Below are 27,968 nucleotides of genomic sequence, written 5' to 3'. Positions count from 1 at the left end.
TTAAGGTAAACAGTAGTATATCCATAGCAACTCCATAAATACGTGCGTATATTAGATATTATGCTTTCGTATGCGGTAGTGGTAAACAATCGTAGCTCCATTTTTATATTAAATGGTATTTTGATGGTGTTAAATCGGGACAATGAAAAACAAGAGTTCTTTTTTGTTCCAAACATTGTGATTTGGTTTTTGCGTTTTTAAATACGGAATATACTATTTTGTAATCACTTACGAATTTTATTTTGCATATTACCTGTTTAAAGACAGAGGTAAAAAGTCGTAACTCCCATTATTATACATCAGGTAAATAATTTCTTAACAATACTAATACCCAGTAATAGATTTGCATTTACATATTATAATATACCTACCAATAATGTTGAATTCGAAGTAATAGAAATATTTTTTTTTTATAGTTTATTGACTAGTCTGTATGTTTTGCGCTTTCTTGCAAATGTATAAATTGTGGATATACGACTGTTTACCTCCACGGTACAGAAATGTATTTTAATTTTTTATTTCGTTGACACCGTTCATAAAAAAAGAAATAGCCCTGTTTTTCGTAATTACGTAGCACGTCACTGGTTTCGGAACGCCGTTAGTGCAAGTAGCGATTGTGTGTCAGGTTAAGTACTGGAAAATAAAGCCATCCTTCTGTTCAACCACATGTTAAATTTAATTATTGCTGGTTTCTATGATAGTCGCTTCTCTTTTTGTCATTAACTTTGGCTGTGACTCGAACAAATTTCAATTATGATGGTCTAGTTAACGATGGAAATGTCTTTGCCAAAACTCATTGCAGAAAAAGAGGTTTGTAGACGACAGTTTCAAATTATAATTTATTATCGTCAGTCTTGCTATATTAAAACACTCACCGGCACGAAAAACGAAAAATTCTGATGAAATCCCTGTCTTTTGATTTTTCTTTTCGGTTCTTTTCACAAATCTGGCAAATAATTAACACCGTTTAGCAGAAATCGTGGCTAAATAAAATAAATACCGCACGAAAACATGTATCAGCCTTGCAACATCCAATATTGGACATAGGCCTCCCCTTCGCTCTTGCACGTTTCTCTATCTTGCTTGATCCATGTGTATCCATTTTGAGCCGGCTTGGTATTTTAGGTCATCTGCCCATCTCATATATGGTCTCCCTCTCTTTTGTTTGTATATCCATGGTCTCCACTCTGTAATAATTTTATTCCATCTTTCGCCTTTTTGTCTAATAGTATCACCGACGAATTTCCATTTTAGTTTAGCTGTTTGACGAGTAGCATCCTTAACTTTTGTGATGTCTTTTACCCAGGAATTACTTTTTCTATCTGATAGTCTTACGTTGATCATTTGTCTTTCCATTGCTCTTTGTGTTTTCGCAATTCTGTCCATATTCGCTTTTGTGAATGTCCATGTTTAACATCCATATGTGAGAACCGGAAGAATTGGTAATAGAGTTTCGTTTTTAGATATTGAGGGTATTAATATAAAGCTGAACTTACCAAACGACGCCCACGTTAACTTCGTTCGTCTCTTTATTTTTGCCTTTGGTTGTCTCTATTTAATTTTACCATACGAAAAGCATATGGCTTGATAAATGGGATAAATGCTAGACAAATTAAATGCATGGCAATAAGAAAGGGCGCACTTTTAAAAGTACAATTGCAAGTACATAATGCTCTAATCTAGCAAGTGAAAACATTCAAATACTTGGGAATGACGGTGAATGACCAATGGGATAATCAACAAGAAATAAAATGCCGTACCGAACAAGCAAGACATGCTTTTATTAAATTTAAACCGCTACTTTGTAACCGTAATCTTTCCTTCAATCTCCATTACAGACTGGTTAAGTGCTATGTATGGTCAATAATATTGTTATACGGCATGGAGATATGGACGTTGAAAATATCTTCCATTAAGTTGGAGGCCTTCGAAATGTGGACCTTGCGAAGAATGTTCTGCATACCATGAACAGATAGAGTGAGAAACGAGGAGGTCTTAAGAAGAGCAAATACTGAGAGAGAATTACTTAACTTGATCAAGGTACGGAAAATTGGAAACCTGGGTCATATCCTGAGAGGAGAAAAATACGCAATCCCTCACTTAATCATCCAAGGAAAGATTGAGGGCAAAATAGTAGTAGTTCGCAAACAAATGACGTGGTTAAGAAATATAAAGAACTGGATAGGCATAAATAACCCTAGTTACCCAATAGTGGATCGCATAATATGGACAGGCATAAATAACCCAATAGTTACTCGAGCCGTCCGGGCTCTCGTGTCCATTGCCAGGCAACAAGTTTTCGAAAAATTATCGCATTATTGTATAAAGCAAAATAATATATTATGTAGTCCAGAAAGCCACTGCGCATCCGCTAGGAAAAATATTCTGATTCGGATTTTTTGCACAATCTTACTCAAAACGGACCCCTTTTAACAAATTTGCATGTTGCCAGGACCAAAAGTTGGTCAAAAATTTTTTAAACGTTTTTTTTTGTTTTTTTTTCCTAAAATTATTTTTTTACATGGAACAAATTTTTTTTAGGTTTTTAGGATCATTCCAAACAGAAAAGGTATTTAGTGACTTTTCTCTAAAGTTGACAGTTTTTGACATATAAGCGATTAAAAATTGAAAAATTGCGAAATCGGCCATTTTTAACCCTCAAAAACTATGTGAAAAACTAAAAATTTAAATGTTGCTAAGGTAGGTAGATATTCTTTAAACATCAATTGATGAAATCCCGAAGAGTTTTTTGTAATACAATATTCAAAACTCCTTTGTTTTTTAATTGCTAATCAAGCGTGCGCGACACTATTTTCCACCGTTGCATGTGTATATAGTATGGTGTAAATGAAAGTAATAAATTCGTTATTTCGTAAACCGGCGACTTTAAGGAAAAATCCCGAAACATGTCGATTTTTATTTTTAAGTTATGATATTGTGACATATATAGTATACTAGTGACGTCGTCCATCTGGGCGTGATGACGTAATCAATGATTTTTTTAAATGAGAATACGGGTCGTGTGCTGGCTCATTTGAAACGTTCTTCAATTCTCTATTCAGTAATATAATCATTTACATAATTATTTATACAGGGTGTCAAAAAAATTTTTATTAAATTAAATCATTTGGCAAATTGACAAAAAAATTTAAATTATTGGATACCCTATATAAATAACTATGTAAATGTTTATATTACTGAATAGAGAATTGAATAACCTTTCAAATGAGCTAGCACACGACCCCTATTCTCATTTAAAAAAATCATCGATTATGTCATCACGCCCAGATGGATGACGTCACTAGTATACCATATATGCCACAATATCATAACTTAAAAATAAAAATCGACCTCTTTCGGGTTTTTCCTTAAAGTCGCCGGTTTACGAAATAACGAATTTATTCCTTTCATTTGCACCATACTGTCGGTGGAAAATAGTGTCATGCACGCTTGATTAGCAATTTAAAAACAAATGAGTTTTAAATCGAGTTTTAAATATTGTATTGCAAAAAACTCTTCGGGATTTCATCAATCGATGTTTAAAGAATATCTACCTACCTTGGCAACATTCAAATTTTCAGCTATTCACATAGTTTTTGAGGATTAAAAATGGCCGATTTCGCAATTTTTCAATTTTTAATCGCTTATATGTCAAAAACTATCAACTTTAGAGAAAAGTCACTAAAGACCTTTTCTGTTTGGAATGATCCAAAAAATCTAAAAAAAATTTGTTCCATGCAAAAAAATAATTTTAGGAAAAAAAAACAAAAAAAAAACGTTTAAAAAATGTTTGACCAACTTTTGGTCCTGGCAACATGCCAATTTGTCAAAAGGGGTCCTTTTTGAGTAAGATTGTGCAAAAAATCCGAATCAGTATATTTTTCCTAGCGGATGCGCAGTGGCTTTCTGGACTAATGAGAATATTACCTAAACATTGTACATATACGTAAGACTAATTCAACTGATAATTATTTTTGTGTGCATTATGTCGTAAAAATTGTTCTTAAACGTTTTTTAATTTTAGTGATATTAACTTTATCATGTGACGGTGAAAAACAATAAAAACTAATTTCATATCTCAATTTTGAAATATTTTTAGTTAAAATGAACAATGAAATATTTTTGACTTGTAATGAGACGTAGAAGAATACTCAGTAAGTTTTTTCAAAATACAGAAAAAGTAATTATTCGTTTTCTGATTATGCCAAATAATGCTAATAGTAGGGAAGGAAAGTATGCTAAATTTGCAGTTATTCGAGGGTTATTAGGACCTATTGAGTTATGAAAATTAGGTCCTAAAACCAAAATGGTTAGGTTAAGTTTCCCATTTTAGAGGTGACTTTCAATTTTTTAATTTAATTTTCTATTTCCAACAATCGTTTTTCCCGATTATAGTGCCATCTATCCATAATTTGAAAAAATGTCTCGAATAAAAGTTACTTATTTTTACATAAGGAATCCAAATCTGCAATAAAAATTGGGGCCCCTATTTAAGATTTTAAAGTAACCTTCCACCCCATATCCGTGGGGTCGTGTTTGATGTCATTCGATAGATTGTTAAAAAATATTGAACACGTGTTTTTCAGTTTTTTGATCTGATGTTCATTTCGCGAAATATCGCGGTGCCCCTATTTAAAAATTTTAAATTTACCCCGCTCCCTCCCTCTCCATGGTGGGTCGTGTTTGGTATCACATTCGGTAGATTTTTGAAAAATATTGAGTAATTATTTTTCAGTTTTTTGCTCTGACGTTCATTTCGCGAAATATTCCCTTGTTATTGTGAAATTTTATGACTTGCCCATTTCCTTACACTCCGCTCAAATCGTCAGATTTTTTAAATATACACTGTTCTGCATTTACTTAACTTACCTTATCTAAATCTGACGATTTCGAGTTTTTCTAAGCATAGATTTTTTTTTCGGATCTCCCTTAACGAACTCTCCTGTATTAAGAGCCCATATATGGTAGGGGTCCATTTACAGAGTACAAGGTTTCTCCCCTTGTGATTTTATGTGTCTCCCCCCGCTTGGGCTCCCCTATCAATACACTATTTATGTTTTAAAGCACATAAATGTAAGACGAAATAGTCACCATGGTCCGTGGAGTATCATTAGTTTTTTCCTGGTTTTATTTAGCCCAGAAAGCCACTGCGCATCCGCTAGGAAAAATATTCTGATTCGGATTTTTTGCACAATCTTACTCAAAAAGGACCCCTTTTAACAAATTTGCATGTTGCCAGGACCAAAAGGTGGTCAAAAATTTTCTAAACGTTTTTTGGTAATTATTTAGTGTTGACTCACCGCTCCCACAAGTCTGACAACTGTATATATGGTATCTGCCTTACCTTCTTATCATTTTAAAATTAACAATTAACTGCGCTCGGCTTTAATTTTTGTATTTATCTCATTTAAAAATGTGAAATTTTCACATCAATTTCAAATTATGGCTGCCATTACAGTATGCGCAGATCGCTTACGTATGGATTGATGACAGTTTATTTCTGCAATGTTGCCTAATTTAAAATTTTTTATAATTTCTTGTGCAAAGACGGAAGGTGCTTTATTTTTTTTTAATTTTATTAATAATTAACAAAACACTCTACACTCTAATACCCGAAAGTTAGGTTTGGACCGAAGGGTTAGGTCTTCCTCCTTTGAGAAATTGTACTGTATAATACATAATATATTAATTTTTTAATTTTATTAATAATTAATATTATATTAATTGCAGACATAAACTGCATATTATATCAATTGCAGACATAAACATTGCAGAAATAAACTCTCATCAATCCATACGTAAGCGATCTGCTCATACTGTAATGGCGGCCATAATTTGAAATTGATGTGAAAATTTCACATTTTTAAATGAGATAAATACAAAAATTAAAGCCGAGCGCAGTTAATTGTTAATTTTAAAATGATAAGAAGGTAAGGCAGATACCATATATACAGTTGTCAGACTTGTGGGAGCGGTGAGTCAACACTAAATAATTACCCGTTTTTTTTTTTTGTTTTTTTTTCCTAAAATTACTTTTTTTGCATGGAAAAAATTTTTTTTAGGTTTCTTGGATCATTCCAACCAGAAAAGGTCTTTAGTGACTTTTCTCTAAAAATGATTAAAAATTGAAAAATTGCGAAATCGCAATTTTAAACCTCAAAAACTATGTGAAAACTGAAAATTTGAATGTTGCCAAAGTAGGTAGATAATCCTTAAACATCGATTGATGAAATCCCGAAGAGTTTTTTGCAATACAATAAAACTCCTTTGTTTTTTAATTACTAATCAAACGTGCGCGACACTATTTTCCACCGTTGCATGTGTATACAGTATGATGTATGGTGCAAATGAAAGGAATAAATTCGTTTTTTCGTAAACCGGCGACTTTAAGGAAAAATCCCGAAACAGGTCGATTTTTATTTTTAAGTTATGATTTTGTGGCATATATGGTATACTAGTGACGTCATCCATCTGGACGTGATGACTTATTCGATTATTTTTTTAAATGAGAATAAGGGTCGTGTGCTAGCTCATTTGAAAGGTTCTTCAATTCTCTATTCAGTAATATAAACATTTACATAATAATTTATACAGGGTATCATTTTTAGAGAAAAGTCACTTCACCTTTTCTGTTTGGAATGATCCAAAAAACCTAAAAAACTGTTTTCCATGCAAAAAAAGTAATTTTAGGAAAAAAAAAACAAAAAAAAAAACGTTTAGAAAATTTTTGACCACCTTTTGGTCCGGGCAACATGCAAATTTGTTAAAAGGAGTCCTTTTTGAGTAAGATTGTGCAAAAAATCCGAATCAGAATATTTTTCCTAGCGGATGCGCAGTGGCTTTCTGAACTAATTGACGATTTATAATGGAATCGAAATAATTTTACTGTCATTATTAAGTGTGGTTTTCTTTTTAAAGAAAAAATTGCATGTCATAATTTGTTGCTTCTGCAAAGTTCTGTTAGACTCATTATCTCATCTTTAATGAAGTCCTAGCTTGATATACGTTTTATCTATCTTACTGTTTCTCAACAATAACCTTTCTCTCAATTTCATTAAACAACCACAATGTAGTACAAATATTTTCACATGTTATATGTTATACATATTATTCATCATACATGACATACACAATGTTAACGGACGAGTTCATATTATAGCAAGAATTAATATGGATGAAACGATCTAACTAGAGATATAAAATATATAAAACGAGTGTCTCAACGAGATGATTTAAAGTAAGTTTCAGGATTGTTCGGATAAGAATAGACCAAGATAAATAAATTGTATGCATATTCAATTATGTATACAAGCTTACATTCAATAGTAAACGGAAAAGATCAAATATGAGATATACCGATGATGAATATGTCTACTACATTAATGCAATTATTTGATCATAAATCACTTTTGTTAGTAGTGAAAGTATAAGTATGTAACTCGTGCATACATTGTGTTTTATTATGTATCGTTCTCAAAATTGCCCTTAATTTTTCAGTGCAATAAAAAGACGAGAAAGTTTCAGATTTCCCAGCGATTTAGTTCTTCTCGTTGATTTCACTGAACAATCACAATACAATAATCTTGAAAATTGCGATCCATTTAAGGGAAAAAAGCAACATTGATACTTTTATTCCGCTTGCTTCGATTTAGAACAAAAGTGCATGGTGCATAGGAGTGATTACGGTTATTAACTTTCTCTAATGAGTATTGGTACGTGTGAGCATAACAAATTGTAGGTTGGAGGTGAGTTAATAAAGCCGATGCGAAATATTGTAATTGATATTTAACGCACCACCTTAAAAATCGGTCATTTTGATGTCTCGAATTTCCTTAACCTGTTGTCCGATTTAAGTGATTTTTTTAATATGTTATAGCCTTATTCTTTAACAATATCGCTGTAATAAAATCATTGCTAAACAGGTAAATTGTGTACCAATCAAACTGTGTTTTTTTTTCTCAAAGTTCGCAACACCCTGTGGAATATTCTAGCATTTATAAAATACTGAAATTAAAACCCAACTATAGCCTCGTGTTTTCTTAATATTCTGTTTTTTTTTTTTATTCATTCGTTTATGTTGGACAATAAAAAAGTTAGGTACTTTAACAACTAGCCATTTTCTCCATCAATATAGAGTCTTTTTAAATCCGCACGGCGTGCGGGAAAGTAAAATACCTTGTAATATGGCATTATAATATATTATAATACATGCAATAAACTAATATTTAGACATTATTTACTAATTTATTTCAAATTTATCTTATTGTGTTCATTTTTTAATGAAATTAGCGCGATTATTTCATTCATAGGAGATTCTGACCAATAGAAAGCTACAGAAATAAAAATTAAACTGATAATTTTTGATAATATCCCGTCGTCAAATATATTACGTCAGATGCCCTTCGTTGTTACGAAAAAATACATTCAGTGACATTAATGACAATTAATGTTTTAAAAATTGTAAAAGTGATGACTTTCAACCGTCAAATATTTATAACAACTGTGTGTTTAATTGTAGTAATTTGTACTTACATAAATAAATTACAATAAAAATTTTGGTTTTGAACAGTTTTATTCATAATTACATATTCATAATTAGATATTACATAATTATATAATTTCACTCCCCTAAAGGTACCCTAAATTTCACATAATACGTTACGAACGACATTGGAAAATCTCATATTAGTTATAAAAATTGTGTTTTTAATAATTGTTCATTTTCGATTTAAACAGTTTTTTATGTATTAACAATATAATAAATAAATTGGTTCATTTTTAAATCATAAAATAATTTATCTATAACCTACTTAAGACATTGATCCTAGTTGTCTTAAAAATATTTCACAGATGCCCGTATTTACTATATCTACATATTGGTTCACAAAATAATCTTTTCAAATACCACTCGTCCTCTCTAAATTTTGCTTGATAAATTTAGAGGACTCGTGGTATTATTACCTTTGATAATTCGATGAAATAAAAATATGTTGACATAATATTTAAAAGTCAGATCAGTAGACAATTATAGTTCATTCCACCGACATACGACGGTTTTGGATTATCGCGACAACGAATATTTCAGTGTGCATCATAAGAAGTACGAAAGTAAATGGCTCTAATAATTATTCCAATAAACAGCAATGTAATTTGCAATTTATTTTAGTTCTTCATATTTTGCACATAGGGGAGTGCATTTAGATTTTCACTTCGGAAAAAATCAAACAAGATAAAACTTTTTGTAATGTCATTAAGAAATGTTTAATAAACAACATATCAAAAAGTTCTACTCGAGAAGTGGGTGCTTCATTTTTTATTAAACAAATGAACAGCTAAGTTAGATGTTTTTTTAAATAACTCCGAAAATATAATTTTTAGAAAAAAACTGACTAGACCATTGAAAAATTCAGAAAATTTTACAAAAAAAACCTTATATAAGGATTTTTCTAAAATTAAATCTCTAGCTTCTGTCATTTTTTATTTATTACGCTAAAGTCACCCTTCTCGCATACATTGGCGCACTGTAAACTAGCGTTGGCAGAAGTACATGGTTGAGTTTTTTTAATGTTATTCTTTAACTAATGGATTAAAAGAAATTTTACAAATTGGACATGAAAGAAGATAAAATAAGCTATCTTATGGTTGTAATAAAAAGAAATAAAATGTATGGACATAAGTACGGTGTGGGCGGAAAGTGAGCCTTACATAAATTTTGTTTAAAAATGATTGAAAAATGTGTAACTAATACAATTTTACTTATAAAACTCTCAAATTTGCACAACTTACATCTCAATCATCTTACTAAACGATGCTTCATTAAAAAAAATCTTAAAAATTTAATTCAAATAATACGATGTCTCAAAAAATGTAATTTTTGAAAACTTCGTAGTTTTACAGAATTCCCACCATTTTAAGACGGTATTACTCAAGTTTGAATAAATATAATATAATTTTTTTGCTATTTTTTTAAAGCTTGGGATGTAATCTTTAAAAAACACTGAATTATTTTATTTTAAAAATGAAATAAACAATTTCTTTTTGAGAAAACTAAGAAAGATAACAAAAATGTAATACAAAAACCGAAAATTACCAGCTGAAAAAATGTATATACAGAGTGATCAAAACTTTTTTCTGTAAAATTTACCTAAAATACATTTAATAATAAGCTTCAACAATAATAAATATTTAACAAAAAATTTTTTTTAGCTCTTATACAGTATGTCGGCGTAACTTGGAACCTATTGATAACTTTTTTAATATCAGTTTTACGAAAAAAAGTTATTTTTTATAAAATACTCTGCATCATATATAACATAAGATGCAATAATCAAATATCAAATTTTGTTAATTTTGTACGAGGTATGTCAAAAAATATGAATTTCACTCAAGAGTAAAGTACCTTTATATTTCACAATATCGAAAATTTTTATAAAGAAAAGTTGTTTGGAATTAAAAACTATGTTCCAATATGTAATTATATCCTTCTAATCGAAAATTTGTTTTTTTTTTAATATGTTTTCTAATACATTTTAATTTTTAATATTATTGTGAACATTATTTGTTTATCTTTTTTTTTTTAAGAATGAAATTCCATATTTGTTTGGTTGGATTCTACTTGTTTTTCATTTAAATATCCGCCATTTTGAAATTTAAATTTTTAATCTTTAATTCAGATTCAACAACCTGTTAAAAATAAAGACAATAAATGTTTTAGAGAAATGTTCTTTTTTATGTTCTTTTTAGAAAATCCGCATTTTGGATCCGCCATTTTATAGTTTATAATGTTAACATTTAAGTTAGGTTTATCAAAGCTTTCAAAAATAAATATATGCAGAAATAAATATATTCTGTAAAGAAATTATGATTTTACAACTATTTTTTAAGTTATCCGCCATTTTGGATCGGCCATTTTATAATTTAAATTATCAAAATTTGATTCAGGTTCAGCAACCTCTCAAAATATCCACATATAAGTAAACAAACACGTTTTATAAAAAAAATTCGGATTTTACAACTACTTTTTAAGGATTTTTAGGAAAAAATCCGCCATTTTTAATTTGCAAATTGTAATGTCAGATTCGGGTTCAGCATGGTCAAAACTAAAATAAAAATATTTTTTATCAAAATAAAATGTTGAATTCACCCATATTCTTAACATTTTTTATACAAAACAATTGTTATTGTTTAAACAATTAATAAACAATTAGCGGCAAAATTTGTGAGTAGAACTTTTTACTTTAACATATTTATAAACTAACAAAAACAGTTTTAGAAAAATATAACCTTGTTTGATTTTTTCCGAAACATTGTATCTTTTCGTTCTAATTGCACTCCCCTAATAATAAAATATTCGTTGTCGAAATAATCCAACACGGTCGTATATTCGTGGAATAGGGTATACAATTGTTTTGAATCGTCGTCATGGAAACCAATATCGTCGTCTTGGTAACCGATTATATTGAAAGTCTGATTTTGACAACCTTTTCAAAGAATTAATTTGTGTATTTTCACTTCTAAATAAAAATTGATATAACTCTATTTTTTGTGGCTTTTTTCCAAATGTACGGCCGTAGAAAAAATATTGTTCCTAATTCATGCGGAAAGTGTCTTCCCCGCACTCGACTGCTTGCCCGAACTCCGCTATCGCATCGTTCGGGTCAACGGCAGTCTCGTGCGTGAAAGTATCACTTTCCGCACTAGTTAGGAAAATAACTATTATATTAAAATCTTAAAACACCAGAAATTTATTTTTCACCTTTTTAACTTGCAGTATTTCGACATAACTAAAGAACATTAAAAATTTGTTCTTGTTCTCAATTGCTTCAATATCCGACATTGTTTTGTTTTTAAACGATTATAAAGTGTAAAAAATCATGTTTTTTGCCTATAAAACATTCCTTGTAGATTTTAGAGAAACATGTTTCAAATAAATATTCTAGATCTTAATAGTTTCTAATTTGAAATACATATAGTCTAGTAAAATAAAATTACACTACATGTAAATCAAAATGTAAATTCGTACAGGTTGAAACAAATTTTTTATCAAAGTTTAGGTGGATACAAAAGGTATTTTCAAGAAAGTATCCAAATCATACAAGAAGATCATTGTTTAAATAATTAAAAAGGGGTAATTTTTGCAAAAAAAATACTTTTTTAACGGCTGAGGTCATTCGATTACTAATGAAGGTCTATGGAATTGTTTTCTGCAGAGTTGAAGGATAAATCTTTCACATAAGACTTACTAAATTAAATTTGACCCCCTATTTATTTAAATAATTATACATAAAACTTAAAAAACAAATTTGCAGAAAATTATTTTTAGCGTTTTAAATAAGCACTATAAAATATCCTATTTTACAGGACAAGTTGCGCTATGTTATCAGTATTAATTAAAAAAAATTGGTAAAAAAATGTTTAATATTTTTTGAGATATTGAATTTGTTTTTTAAATGTTACTCTATTTTCAATTGCAAAAACGCGGTTGTTGCCAAAGAAATATTCACCTGTATTAAATCTTGTTATTTTTATTTTTATGTATGTTTTCGATAAATGTATTGATAAATTCAAATTTCAATTAAACTTCCCCCTAAAATGGCATTTGAAAATGATTCAAATTTGTTTATAATTTGTTTTTTTAATAACGTCGCGGAGATTAATTATTTTGAAATGCCGTTTCGATAATTGCGTTCCTGGGAATTTTTCACTAATTAACAAATTTTTTTGTCTTTTTTTCCTCTTCTTTTTTTTTCTTGGAGTTATATTACTACGGGCCCTTTTAGGGTTAAGTTTCATTAATAATGTCGAATCTCTAATTTGTAGATTCTAGACCTAAAAATATTAAGATTTAACTAAAATTACTTAAATAAAATATGGCTACATACTGAGTTATAGGGTGTGTTATTTAAAAATTTAAAAATTATTTTTACCAAGTACTTTCAAACTATTTGAGGTATCCTTATCATACTTGGCAGAAAGTGTGGGTAGTATACAGTCTACTACCAGAGACGTACGACAGGGGATAGTTAATGGTTGACCCTTCCCAAATTCTACGCCACTGAAGGAATTACTATTTTAGCGAAATTTTTCGATTCTCCAATACTTTCTATGTAAATATTATACTATTTACTGGTAACGATTAAGTCATTAGTTTTCGAGATATTGGACGTTAAAAATGAAATGGCATATTTATTTTGATTCATTCATTCATTCATTTTAAACTTCCAATATATCTGAAACTGATGACTTTATCGATACCAATAAAGTTATTTACATATAAAGTATTGGAGAATCGAAAAATTTCGCTAAAATAGTAATTCACTCAGTGGCGTAGAATTTGGAAAGGGTCAATCATTCACTATCCCCTGTCGTACGCCTCTGGCACTCGCTAGAAACGTTTATTAATCACAATTTAGTAGGGTGTATAATAGCCACACTTTCTGTCAAGTATGATAAGGATACGTCAAATAGTTTTAAAGTACTTGGTAACAATAATTTTTAAATTTTTAAATAAAACACCCTGTAACTCAGTAAGTAGCCACATTTTGTTCATGAGATTTTAGTTAAATCTTAATATTTTTAGGTCTAGAATCTACAACTCAGAGATTCGACATTCTTAATAAAATTTAACCGTAAAAGGGCCCGTAGTAATATAACTCCAAGAAAAAAAAAGAAGAAGAAAAAACGACAAAAAAATTTTGTTAATTAGTAAAAAATTCCCAGGAACCCAATTATTGAAACGGCATTTCAAAATACTTAGTCCCCGCGACGTTATTAAAAAAACAAATTATAAACAAATTTGAATAATTTTCAAATGCCATTTTAGTTTGGAGTTTAATTGAAATTTGAATTTATCAATACATTTACCGAAAACATACATAAGAATAAAAATAATGAGACCTTAAGCAGGTGAATAATGCTTTGGTAACAACCGCGTTTTTGTAATTGAAAATATAGTAACATTTAATAATCAAATTCAATATCTCAAAAAATATTAAATATTTTTTGACCAATTTTTTTTGCTTAATACTAGTAATATAGCGCAACTTAGTCTGTAAAATAAAATATTTTATAGTGCTTATTTAAAACGCTAAAAATAATTTTTTGCAAATATGTTTTTAAAGTTTTATATACAATTATTTAAATAAATAGGGGGTCAAATTTAAATTAGTAAGTCTTATCTGAAAGATTTACCCTTTAACTTTGCAGAAAAAATCCCATAAACCTTTATTAATAAGTGAATTACCTCAGCATTTAAAAGAGTAATTTTTTTGCAAAAATGACCCCTTTTTAATTATTTAAACAATGATCCCCTTGTATGATTTGGATACTTTCTTGAAAATATCTTTTGTACCCACCTAAACTTTGATATAAAATTTGTTTTAACCTGTACGAATTTACATTTTGACTTTTTTTTATTTTATTAGGCTAATAAACAATTGGAGATAATTGCAAAAAACCCTTATTTTTGCAGTAATTTATAAATTAATGTTAATAACTTATAACTATTATTTATTATAATAAAAAATTTTAACTTGTTTAAACAATTATACAGCTTTTAAATAAGAATATTTGTATTTTGAACGTTAATAGGTACACGTGTGGTAAGTTTTTTTAAAAAGTCTACAACAGGAAAAAATATGCAGTTTTATTTTATTATAAATCAATTAATTCCTTATAACAAAACTAAAGCATCCTTGATAGCGTTAAAGTTAGACGGCTCTACTCGAGTTACTTTGGATTAAAAAAATGAAGAAAATTGTTCTATAATACCCAGAAAGCCGAGAAAATACATTTTGTTAAGGTATACCGATTTTGAACTTTAAATGATTTTTATGATGAATGATGATTATTGATTATATGATGATGAATGTAGTTTATTTTTGAATACTCGTACCTAAAGTATAATTTTTTTGCAATGTGATAGCAAAAGAAGCAAAAAATGAAGATTTCTACCGAAAAAATACGAGCAGTCTCCCGAAATGTTGTCCAAGACCTGTGGCAACACTGCTCAAATATTATATTTTCCAGATTTAGCCATACGACTCACACTTACTCTAAGGAGAAAATACATTATATAATCCCAGATACCTGCGGTATCAAAAGGATTGATAGACAATTCACGACTATTAATCTCACTGGTCGTTCTTTACCATAAAGATTACCCTTTCTGCCATCGATGGGTAGGTACACATGGATTATCTAGTAAAATACAAAGTTTTATATCTTTATTGTATCGCAAATTTGAAACGTGACTTTTCATGAGATAAGCTTTATACCCAGTGTAATGTATTTGCATTTTAAAATATTATTTTTGTTATTCTTTGAATTTATATTTCCGTTGTTTATGGTTCCACCGGTACCCAAACAAATGCGCCTGCAGATTATTTTTCAGAAAAGAGTGTTTTATTAGATTTTATGGCTTCTTTCAATTCTTTGGATGCGGTTGTCGTGTAATTTAGTGTTGTACTGATGGCTTAAAGTTTAGAGTTAACTGAAAAAATAATGAATAATAAAAAAATACCTATAGACTAAATACAATAGGGGGGTCCATGGACCCGTTGACCCACCCCCCACTCTGTATCCGCGCCTAACATTTGCTGCTAACAAGCTTAAAATATCTCCAATACCAGAAGAAACATAAAAAGTATGAAAATTCTATATTTCTTTCTAATGTTATTCTTTACCCGCATACACAGAGTTTTTTTCACGGTTCGTGTGGTTACGTGAGAGAGAGTACGTCTTAGCCTGGGACTGAAATAATGGAATTTAATGTAAAAGTAGTCTCAACTTTAACCTTTTAAGTTTCGTTCACCTTGAGTATACTCAAACAATAAATGCAGAATGGACTTTCAGACAATTCAAATGGGAATGCAGTCAACCGGAGATGTGATACACGATTTAGCACTATTTACTCACTTGCCATGTTACGAAAATTACGACTATTTTAATTGTTTATGTATCTAAAAGATTGGATCAACACGGTAAATATTGAATGTTGCACCATTTCGTTTGGCAGCGGAAAAATTGTTGCATACTGCAGAATTTCACGGATTGTTTTTATTGGAAATAATTATACAGGGTGGATGACGTTAAGTTATGAGGATGGGTACGTATTTTCGGCTTCAATGCTATTCAAATGGGGATTCATTTTTTTTTCGAATCCTGAGAAAACTAATAAATATTTTTGAAAAATTTAAACGCAGAATGAAACATTAAAATATTACCGAGGGCTGAAAGTCACCGAAAACTTCTATAATGTTTATTTTAATAAGTTACAGGGGTGAAAAACTAAGAGAAAATTTAGTGTGATATTTAATTTAAAATATCTCATTCAAAATAAACTTTTTATTTATTCTAAGGGACTTTCGGCCCTCGGTAATAATATAGTCTTTCATTCGGCGTTTAAATTTTTCAAAAATATTTATTGGTTTTTCAGGATTCGAAAAAAATGAACACAATGTCCGTGGTAATATTTCCAAATCTATCTTTGTCATACAACGCACTCAGTCAAATAGAATATTGTCAGCATATTGTCAGTCAGACAGTGACAATCATTGACAATTTTAAATATTTGACATGGCATCGGGAATATTTTGAGTTGTTGATTAAATAATATTAATATATAGTGTATTTGATAAATAATTGATTTAAGACGTGAATTTAATAAAAAGTTATTTATTGTGTATTATTTGTGGAAGATCCAAGCAAAGAATATATCAGGATAATATATTCTGCAATCAAAATCCAAGTATTTTGTTGTTAAAGATGTTCAAAATTGTAAGTTCCATATTAACAATATATTATTAAAAAATCACTTTAACACTTTTCCTTTTTTCTCTATTGAGTTTGAGTATTCATTTTTTTTTTGTACATATAAATTATTACAATCACTGAATACAAAGTTAGTGAAAAAATTATCAGTAGTAATTGCATAAGAGCTCTAAAATTCTATATTAATTTTAGAGATCGAGTGCAATTTGTTGCGATTATTTCATGAATAAAACTGTTCAAAACCAAAATTTTATTGTAATTTATTTATGTAAGTACAAATTAGTACAATTAAACAAACAGTTGTTATAAATATTAATTTGACCGTTGAAAGTCATCACTTTTATAATTTTTAAAACATTAATTGTCATTAATGTCATTGAATGTATTTTTTCGTAGCAACGAAGGGCATCTGACGTAATATACTTGACGACGGGAAATTATCAAAAATTATCGGGTATAATATCACAAGAGAATGAGAATAAATTGAAAATAATGCGACAGTTTTTCGATTATTTTATTCATAGGAGATTCTGACCAATAGAAAGCTACATAAATGCAAATTAAGGTGATAATTTTTGATAATATCCCGTTGTCAAGTATATTACGTCAGATGCCCTTCGTTGCTACGAAAAAATACATTCAGTGACATTAATGACAATTAATGTTTTAAAAGTTATAAAAGTGATGACTTTCAACCGTAAAATATTTTATATCAACTGTGTGTTTAACAGTACTAATTTGTACTTACATAAATAAATTACAATAAAATTTTGGTTTTGAACAGTTTTATTCATGAAATAATCGCAACAAATTGCACTCGATCTCGAAATATAGAATTTTTGCCCTCGTGAAACTTTGACATAATTTAACTGTGAATTAAAACTGTCAAAGTGTCACTCGGGAAAAATTCAATAATTTTAGAGATCTTGTGCAATTACTACTGAAAATTTGTTGTCTGGCAATAGACACGGGAGCCCGCAGGGCTCGAGTGGCTATTGCCCAATGACAAAAAATTTGAGTAAAAATGAAGCATTATTTTCTTATTTATTCTTACTGTCGTGTGATATTCGTAAGATTATTTTTTAAAACGTATATTATGGATATTTTCTTAAATGTGACAGTTGTCAAAACTAGGAAACTGGTTGCCATTAAACAGAAACAATCTACTTAAAAAAATTATATCGGTAATTTTCTACAGTAGATAATTCTCAGTGTAATTTTAATCTGATTGGACAGAATTAAACACGTGATCAAATATCTTACTATACGATTGGAAGTTAAAATCATTAAAAAATAATCGATTTAATTTAGATTTCTGTAGCTTTCTATTGGTCAGAATCTCCTATGAATGAAATAATCACATTTATTAACTGAATTAATAATTTGCAATTATACAAATATAACAGTTATCCAAGAACATTCAAAAGCCATCTCTTTAAGTTAATGATGACATTTTCAAATAGAATGACATTCTAATAATGTTTACATATCCATACCAGTGTGAATTTTACTACACGTAATTTGCCGTGTAAAGACAGAAAAAGTAGGGATAGCCGTAAAATATTTGCGAATTACGTACCGATGGCCTTAAATAATATTGATATACAGTGTATTTGATAAATAATTGATTTAAGACGTGAACTTAATAAAAAGTTATTTATTGTGTATTATTTGTGGAAGATTAAAGCAGAGAATACATCAGGATAATATATTCTGTGATCCAAGTATTTTGTTGTTAAAGATGTTCAAAATTGTAAGCGTTCCATAATAACAATACATTATTAAAAAATCACTTTTCCTCTTTTCTCGATTGAGTATTAGTTCTTGTTGTACATATAAATTATTACAATCACTGAATACATAGTCAGTGAAAAAATTATCACATTTATTAACTGAATTAATAATTTGCAATTATAAAAATAACAATTCTAATCTAACATTCAAAAGCCATCTCTTTAAATTAATGATGACATTTTCAAGTAGAATGACATTCTAGTAATGTTTACTCATATCCATACCAGTGTGAATTTTAATACACGTAATTTGCCGTGTAAAGACAGAAAAAGTAGGTATACCCGTAAAATATTTGCGAATTATGTACCGATGGCCTTATGGTCTTCAGTGATTGAAGTATGGTTTTTATAAATCATAAACAACTGGAACCAACCGTTAATGAAACAATATTTCACAAGATATCACATTCATTAGGCGAATTTTATTTTATTTAGCGTATGGCCTACATCACAGAATAGGTAATTATTTAGATTTCTGCATTATACGAGTATGATACAATGCATCACAATCAAGCTTTTCACCTCGCAATTTTTACAGAATGGATCGATTTGCTTGAATATTTGAGAATAAGTAGTGGATAGTCCAAGGATCAAAATCTATATAATGCGGAAAGGCGCTTTTACCATGGGGGTGGTTGTCATCCCATCTCGGGGTGGAAATTTTTGAAGTTATACTTCTTTACGCTCGATATGAGGGTGAATTTTTATATGTTAAAACCTACGATCCCGGCGCATGCGCATTATAACTTTGTTCTGATTGGATGTTCAAATGACATGTCAAAAATTATTCAACATGTCGGCTGTGGCAAAGCTGTGGTTTGATTATTTATGGTTGTTGCGTTTTGAAATTTGTGTGAAAAGAAACAACAAACAAAAGTTAGTTAATAGTTATACTGCCTTTTTAAATAGTTTTCATATATATTTTTGGACTTTTGGACTATTTTGGACAAGGAAAACTCATTCTAATTTGGTAAGTAATTTTTATAATAATCATATTGTAATTATACATTTGGATTAGGTTGCAATAAATTTTTTTTCTCAAGAATGCGGATTTTAGAGAGAAATCCGAAATTAGGTCCGATTTTTATTTTTAAGCGTTCATAAATTATGATTTCTTGGCGTAGATTTATTTATCTAGTAGGTATGTAATGCTTTGATTTACATGCTTAATTTGATTACCAACAAAAGTTCTACCAATCTTCATCTAATATATTGTTTTCTTACTGTTTTGTTATATTTTAATATTTTCTTCCACAAAAATCAAACTACATAATTTGATTTAAATTCAGAATAACTGTCAAACAGTAAAACGTTCAGTTGACCTATTTTTCCGCATGACAAATAATGAGTAATTGGATGAGTGAGTCTAGGCTTCGATTACGAATCAAAGCGTCCCCAAATTCGCGGGTTCGAATCCCGATGCAAGTTTTTATTTTTTTATTTTTTTATGCATTTTATGATTGTAAGTATATTTATTATATAATTTTTTTTACAGAAAATGCGTATTTAAAATTTTTGCCAACAATTATTATCGTTCAGAAATCATTTTTTCTTTGTGGCATTTTTCAATGTGTTTGTGTGCGTTTTATTCTTTTATTTTTTTAAATTTTTGGTATTGTCTTAATAAAAATTTTTGGAAAGTAGTGAGTTAAAATTAGTTTAATATTTAAATAAAATATAAATAAACTGTTTAAAGTACATTATATCAATTTCGTTAAAATCACATAATATGTAATAGAAGTATAACTTCTTACGTGTGTACAAAGTACACACACATTCTTTTTTATTATATTTTGACCGCAAAAGTTAATAAAAACATTCACTCTAAGCAAAAAAAGTTTTATACGTTTTTTTCATAAAATTAATAGTTTTCGATTTATTCGCTATCGAAAGTTTTAGTTTTATATCGAAAAAATCAATGTTTTTCGATATACTCTTTGCGATTTACTCAATTTTTGCCGTAGAAAAAATTTTTTCAAACGAAATTCTTGGGAAATTAATAACCTACAATTTCATATTAAACAGTTTTTCGTATCTCTGATGGTAATCTTTCTATTCTGAAGAAAATGGCATTTTTTACCAAACAACAAAAATTCGTTATTCGCTTTTAACTCCAGTTTTTTTAAAATTAATCATTCTAAGCTAGTCAATCTTCTAGAATCTATTAATAATACGTAAATAAAGAAGACTAAGTAATGACAATGACTAAAAACACCGTTACTTACATTATTATGCTTCCAATTGGATTTCTCCTTTTTTTTTTCAAAAAAATATATTGATTTTTTAACCGTAACTTTTTTATTTTTTATCTTTAAAAGTTTGGTAAAAAAGAATTTTGTAGGTTTTTATAGAATGTACAAGCCTATTAGCCTATTAATATTAAATCCTTTTAAAACCCTCAGTTGCAAAAAGAGGTGACTTTGAAAGGGTTGGTAAAGGTGGTTTTTGCAGGTTATTACAAGTTTTAATTGTCAATAGTTCACTCAATTTTTGCCGTAGAAAAAATTTTTACAGACCAATTTTTTAGAAATTAAATAAGCTACAATTTCATATTGAAACATTTTTTCGTATTCCTAATGCTAATGCTTCTATTCTGAGGAAAAATGCATTTTTACCAAACTACAAAAATTCGTTATTCGCTTTTAACTCCAGTTTTTTAAAAACTAATCATTCTAAGCCGGTCAAACTTCTAGAACCTATTAATAATACATAAATAAAGAAGGCCAAATAAGGTAAATGACTAATTTTAATTAGGGTGGTGTTTAGAGGATATTTTTGATCACGTTTTCGCTGAAAAATAGGTACTGACATTCTTTTCATTATAAGTCACTTAATTTTTGAGCTAGAGATTTTTTTTATTTCTGGAGATAGATATTTTTAAATACTTTAATTAGATTGAGATTGAATAAGTTATCCTCGAAAAATGCATAGTTTTCCCGTCTTTTGACTTTGAAACTACAATATTTAGCATTTGACGAAGAAGAGTTAACATATAATAAAGTATAGCTCGATTAATATTGTTCCTAAAAAAAATAAAAAAAAACGGTTTTATTTATTTTTTCAAAAGGTACATTTTTGTTAAATAAAGTTGTTTGATAAAACGAAAACTTTTTGAGTTATTAGCAGAAAACTTATTAAAAACATTGATTTTTTTGATATAAAACTAACACTTTCGATAGCGAATAAATCGAAAACTATTCATTTTATCAAAAAAATGTATTGAACGTTTTTTGCTAAAAATGAATGTTTTTACCAACTTTTGTGGTCAAGAATAAAAAATTTTATTCTTGAGTCAACCACCCCCATGGTAAAAGCGCCTTTTGGCATGATATAGATTTTGATCCTTGGACTATCCACTACTTATTCTCAAATTTTCAAGCAAATCGACCCATTCTGTAAAAATTGCGAGGTTTTGTCCTATTTTAAGCTTCTTTACTTGGACTAAAACATATGTCCAACTTTTTTATATATTCGGTTGACCCTTCGGTTGCCATTACAAAGTCTACGACCCGAAAATAGATCATTTTTGATGTTTCGAATTTTTTAAATAAAATATAGGATAATAGCATATCTGAGAGATAACACTTCTCGAAAAATAAAGCCTACCTGTACTCATACTGTTTTGCTATTGTTTTGTTCAGTTACAATTTTGTTTAAGCACTTAATTATTATTTTCCCCCGTAATTTTGAGCATGTCTCGGCCTCACCTGTCTATCGAATAACCTGTAATCAAACTCGAAATCGATCACCTGGTGAATCATTCACCGTGACTCACTGAATTATAACACTCCTCAATATTATGATCCAACGTTAATACTTTGTATACTAGAATCTTGCGATAATAACTGCGGTAATGACAAAATTATTTGTTTTATAGGACCATATAGATTAGACCCCTAATTTAGTATATCTAGCAATAAAACGATGTTTAGTTAATTCGAAGTAAAGATAAATTAAGTATGTACATTTACGTATTACTTTAGTATTCTACTGATTATTCTAAATGATTTCTATGAGTTTTGTAATTCACTGTAAAATCACTTCCGTCAAATTAGATTATTAAGGAATTTTTCCATATGATAAAACTTGGTAAATTTCTAATTTATTACCTATTAAGCCTTCTTAGTCACCTATACAAACTCCTTACAAGAATAGTAACGAATCGTGTTGAGTAAAAACTTGATTTCTACCAGCCAATAGAGCAAGCGGGATTTCGTACCGGATTTGGAACAAATAATCACCTACTACAGTGCATTAAAACGGTAATAGAAAAGACTATCGAATACAATCGACCACTCGTTCTGCCTTGTGTAGATTTCCATAAAGCCTTTGACACGTAGAATTTGACAAAATCCTGGAAGCACAAGCATGCCGCATTGACTACCGATACACAAGGTTAATTTACAATACATACAAGAACGCAACTATGTCGATGAAACTACATCAAAACACGGATCATATCCCAATCGACAGAGGAGTTCCACTGGGCGATACCTTATCGCCTATAACTGTTTGCCGCAGTACTAGAATATGACTGTAAAAAACTTAACTGAGAAGAGAGAGACCTGAACATTGACGGTAGAAGATTAACAAATCTGAAATTCGCAGACGACATAGTTTTATTCTCTTAACTTCAATGAGAAATGTACAATGCTAAATGAACTTCAGCTAGCGTGTGCCAGTATGGGACTTAAAATTAACATCTCCAAGACAAAATTCATGACAAACCTAGTACCTAATAGCGGAAATATCAATATTGGAGACAACGAAGTAGAGCTGGTGGAAAAACACATATACCTTGGCCACGAAATAAAGATCACAAGAGACAACCAAACATGCGAACTACGAAGAAGAAAAGAATAAACCTAGCATGGGCAGCCTATGGAAAACTCAAAGACCAATGTTGAATATATCGCTTCGTGACCGAGTTAGAAATGAAGACTTAAGACGAAGAACAGGAGTTGCCGATGTAATTTCCCAAATTGCCACACTGAAATGGAACTGGGCCGGACACGTCGCCCGAATCAGTGATGAAAGGTAGACGAAGAGATTACTTGAGTGGAGCCGAGATTAGAGAAAATAAGTAGAGGAAAAACCCCTACTTGTTGGACTGACGATCTCAAGAAAATGTCAAGAAATTGGATACAAAATGCTTAAAATAAAGCACAATTGACAAAAATGAGGGAGGCCTATGTCCAGTAGTGGACGCAAAGGGCTAAATGGTGATGATGATGATGATGACTAGATGGTCTGACACTCGTAAGTAACCTTCTTTGAAATAAAATACAGGTTTTTCCGGAAAATTCTTTAATTTTATCTAATATAGTTTCCTGTTAGCTCAATATAACGATTCCGGCGATTTTCCAATTTCTTATGCCGTCCGAATAAAACGATTCTGGAAGCTCTGCAAAATATGTATTTCTTTCATAAGTTATCTCTTATCTCTTTGTTCGAGCTGCATTTTTTATTTACGAGCCATCTTTTCAGCCCTCGGTAATAGTCTAATCTTTCATTTTGCGTTTAAATTTATTTATTAGTTTTCTCAGGATTCGAAAAAAATGAATGAATTTAAATAGCATTGGACCAATATTTTGTGCCTATCCCTTTACCCTACATGTAAAATTAAACAACATATAATTAAATACCAAATTCTTTATATTTGATTAATCCGTCTAGTAAAATCGTTGTCATTATTACATTAGCTGATAAGTTGAGTTTATGTTTTTGTTGAGTCATTTTGTTTAAGGAACGCACCATTTTTTTATTGGTTTTAGATAAATACAGATCTATATTTACGACTGATTATAATCGACAAAACATTGTAAATGTATTATAAAACAAATGAAAAAATAAATATATAATGTACTACATGTACCTACATACTGTTTTCTTCATATCTTTTTGAAGATAACTATTTTTTACTTGAACTACTTTTACTTGTATATACTATTGATATTTATATGATTTTGAATATTTCAGTTGTGTGTATATCCACACATCACATGGCGCAAAAGGAACCCCACGTTGGGCGCCAGTGAATTTGGCAAATAAAAAATTATTCCAAATAGTCATATTTATTACATATAAAGAAAACCAAACTTTAGTGAATAAATCTTGCCTTCTTGTCAAGTTTTACAATAAAAGAAGGATTGATGTTGGCTCTAGTGGTAGTAGCATGGATGTTGTCTTGTTACATCCCTTTACTAAGCATGTATTGTAGTGAACAAACGTGGTAAGTATCAATTGGGTAGTTACAAATAAAATGGGGACAGCAAGAAAAAGCCCAATAAAAAAATTGTCTCGCATTTGCAAATAAATAATAATCATAATACAATCCATAATTATTGTACTAAATAATTCACACTTGTAGCAATACATAATATTATATCACTAACTATCTAAAGTCTTATATCTTGTAGTTAGTGATAGATACAATGAATACAAAAATTGCTGACATACTCGTAGATACTCTTGATAAATCGTCTTGTGTGTGTATTGTACATCTTTGGCGCACCCTGTAAATCTCATTATATGCGGCATGTTCGTTCCATATTGTTTGTAAGGTTACAAAGAAAATACTCTTATAAGCTTTAATGTGGTAGACGTAGACTCCACCTTAATATGCTAATGAATGTCTATTATTATTTCTTTCCCGTAACGCCAACTGCACGCATCAACACAAGCATGCAAATAATACTTCGATTCTGCTAATAATACGCGAATTAGCTTCAAGCTAATATAGATAGGTTTAGTTATATACCGCGAACGAAAAAACAATCATTAGGCCAAAGTTGATCACGGTAACCCCTACGCCAGTTAAGTATGCAAATATTCAGTATTCAATAGTATACAGGAGTATTCATCAAATACACAGACCTTTGCGGACGACACCGTCATCTTAGCAATTCACCAAAGATCCAGTAAAAGCTTCCAACATCCTACAAAATGACTTGGCAAACCTAGAAAATTGGGTCAAAAAATGGAAAATCAAAATAAATGAGCAGCGAGAATATCTGGTTTTCTGAGGAATATAATCTGGCGGAATAAATATATGAGCACCGAAAGCAAAATTCGCATTTATAAGACATGTGTTAGACCCGTACTGACATACGCAGCTGAGACGAGGGCCAAGACAACAAAGACCAAACAAATAATAACAACAGAGATGAAAACTCTAAGATCCATAAGAGGTATCACACTCAGATATAGAATACGAAACTAAGACACATTGAGAGAGCTAGGAGTTCAAGACGTAGTGAGATGGACAAGAACACGACGACGCATGTGGAGAGACCACGTAGATCGGATGGACCCTAAACGTATGACGAAATGGGCGAAGACACAGAAGCCCAACACCAATCGACCCACAGGAAGGCCCAAAAATCGATGGTACGAGAGCTGGAGCTCCAGATCGCAGCAGAGACTGTAACAGATGAAACAGGACATAGTCCTATTAAAAGAAGAAGAAGAAGAAGAAGAAGAAGAAGAAGAAGAAAATAAATGAGGCTAAATCCATGCACGGCAACTTTACTACAAGAAAAGATCAGTGTCCCTCACTATACATAAATAACAAAATTATTGCTAAAATCAACTCTTCCAAATACCTCAGCATACTCTAGCCTAGACTCTAAACTTACTTAGAAAGTGCACATAACAAAGATGAGAAATCAAATTGACATGAAAGTCAAAGAACTCTATTGGTTAATAGGTAGAAAATCAAAACTAAGTTTGGAAAATAAACTGCTGGTATACAACACCATAATCAAACCAATATAGATGTCTGGTATCGAAGTCTGGGAATGTGCAAGCAAATCTAATATTGCTATCATCCAAAGGAGCCAGTTAAAAATACTACGGTGTCTGTTCGAACAACGAGCAAAGAACAACAAATATCATATTAACATAACATAAGGAAAATTTAACAAACCTCGAGCAACAACCTTACGCGTCTTAAATAAAATTAAATAATTCTCGTGTGTTTTTTATTGAACCGTTACATACCATCCTTCTTGTTCTCGCAAAAAAAACAAAGGGGTTTTCGATCTTGTATTGCAAAAAACTCTTCGGGATTTCATTAATCAATGTGTAAAGAATATCTACCTACCTTGTCAACATTCAAATTTTCAGATTTTCACATAGTTTTTTAAGGTTAAAAATGGCCGATTTCGCAATTTTTAATCTATATATTTAATCGCTTATATGTCAAAAACTATCAACTTTAGAGAAAAGTCACTAAAGTTCTTTTCTGTTTGGAACGATCCAAAAAACCTAAAAAAACTTTGTTCCATGCAAGAAAAATAATTTTAAGAAAAAAACAAAAAAAAAACGTTTAAAAAATTTTTGACCCACTTTTGGTCCTGGCAACATGCAAATTTGTTAAAAGGGGTTCTTTTTGAGTAAGATTGTGCAAAAAATCCGAATCGGAATATTTTTCCTAGCGGATGTGCAGTGGCTTTCTGGACTAATATGCTAAATTAACTCATTGCGAAGTTAACCCAAATTACTAAATTAACCCAAACCTCGAGCAACAACCTTACCCGTCTGCATAAATAAAATTAAATAATTCTCGTGTGTTTTTTAATTGAACCGTTACATACCATCCTCCTCGTTCTCACAAAAGGAACAGTTACATGGTTTCAAATTGGCGATGTTTTATGACACCAAGACTTTAGGATTTCTTCAAATTTCTATTTATTAAACGCTTTTTCGTGCTCGTAGCAAAATTAGCGATCCCGTTAAAAGTTGTATTGTGACTTACTGTTGCAACTGTACCGTCTGTTCATTGTGTTTAATAAAATTTGAACTTATTGCTTCTTTTTAGCAATTGCTATTCGGTTTTTTATTAAAAAATATACTGGTGTACAAAAACATTTGAATTTGCTTTAGTGTTCATAACTGTTAAGAAGTTGAGCTTTTATAGAACAATTATATTGTAGGCGTGTTTAAGAAGATGAAATCGGCAAAAACAGAAATTAACATCAATGGAAAATTCCTGAATCACCTTCGCTACGCAGATGACATTGTCCTGCTAGCTGAAGACAAAAATGAGCTCCAAAAAATGCTGAAAATGAAAGAGCTAGATACAGAAGCGAGAAATATAGGGTTAAAAATGAACTATCAGAAAACAAAAACAATGACCAATACGAATGAAAACTGTACAATAACTATTCAAAATGAAGAAATCCAACAAGTGCAAGAGTATATATATATATATATATATATATATATATATATATATATATATATATATATATATATATCTGGCTCAAGTATTTAGGCCTAGCGAGGAGAACCAAACATCGGAGGTGATCAGAAGTATCAGATTGGCATGGGTAGCGTTTGGAAAACTCAGCTACATTCTCAAAAATAAGTGATACCCACAATACCTAAAAACAAAAGTCTAAA

The 27,968-nt window shown here is 30.0% G+C and overlaps 1 protein-coding gene across 2 annotated transcripts in view; it reads right to left on the bottom strand.

The window, feature by feature from the left end:
• The window catches only part of LOC114337864 (SH2 domain-containing protein 4A-like), a 167,046-nt gene that overhangs the window by 124,709 nt on the left and 14,369 nt on the right, over positions 1-27,968 (bottom strand). The window contains exon 1 of one of the 2 annotated variants that reach the window (XM_050659737.1): positions 22,170-22,366. The exons of the other annotated variant lie outside the window; for it this stretch is intronic. Coding sequence (XP_050515694.1) covers positions 22,170-22,179 — 10 coding nt within the window. The 5' untranslated portion in view covers positions 22,180-22,366. Of the gene's footprint in view, positions 1-22,169; positions 22,367-27,968 lie in introns of those variants that run through there. 2 annotated transcript variants of the gene reach the window in all.

This window comes from Diabrotica virgifera, chromosome 8 (assembly GCF_917563875.1).
Source record: "Diabrotica virgifera virgifera chromosome 8, PGI_DIABVI_V3a".
Lineage (NCBI taxonomy): Eukaryota > Metazoa > Arthropoda > Insecta > Coleoptera > Chrysomelidae > Diabrotica > Diabrotica virgifera.
This window is presented reverse-complemented; position numbering and strand designations above follow the sequence as displayed.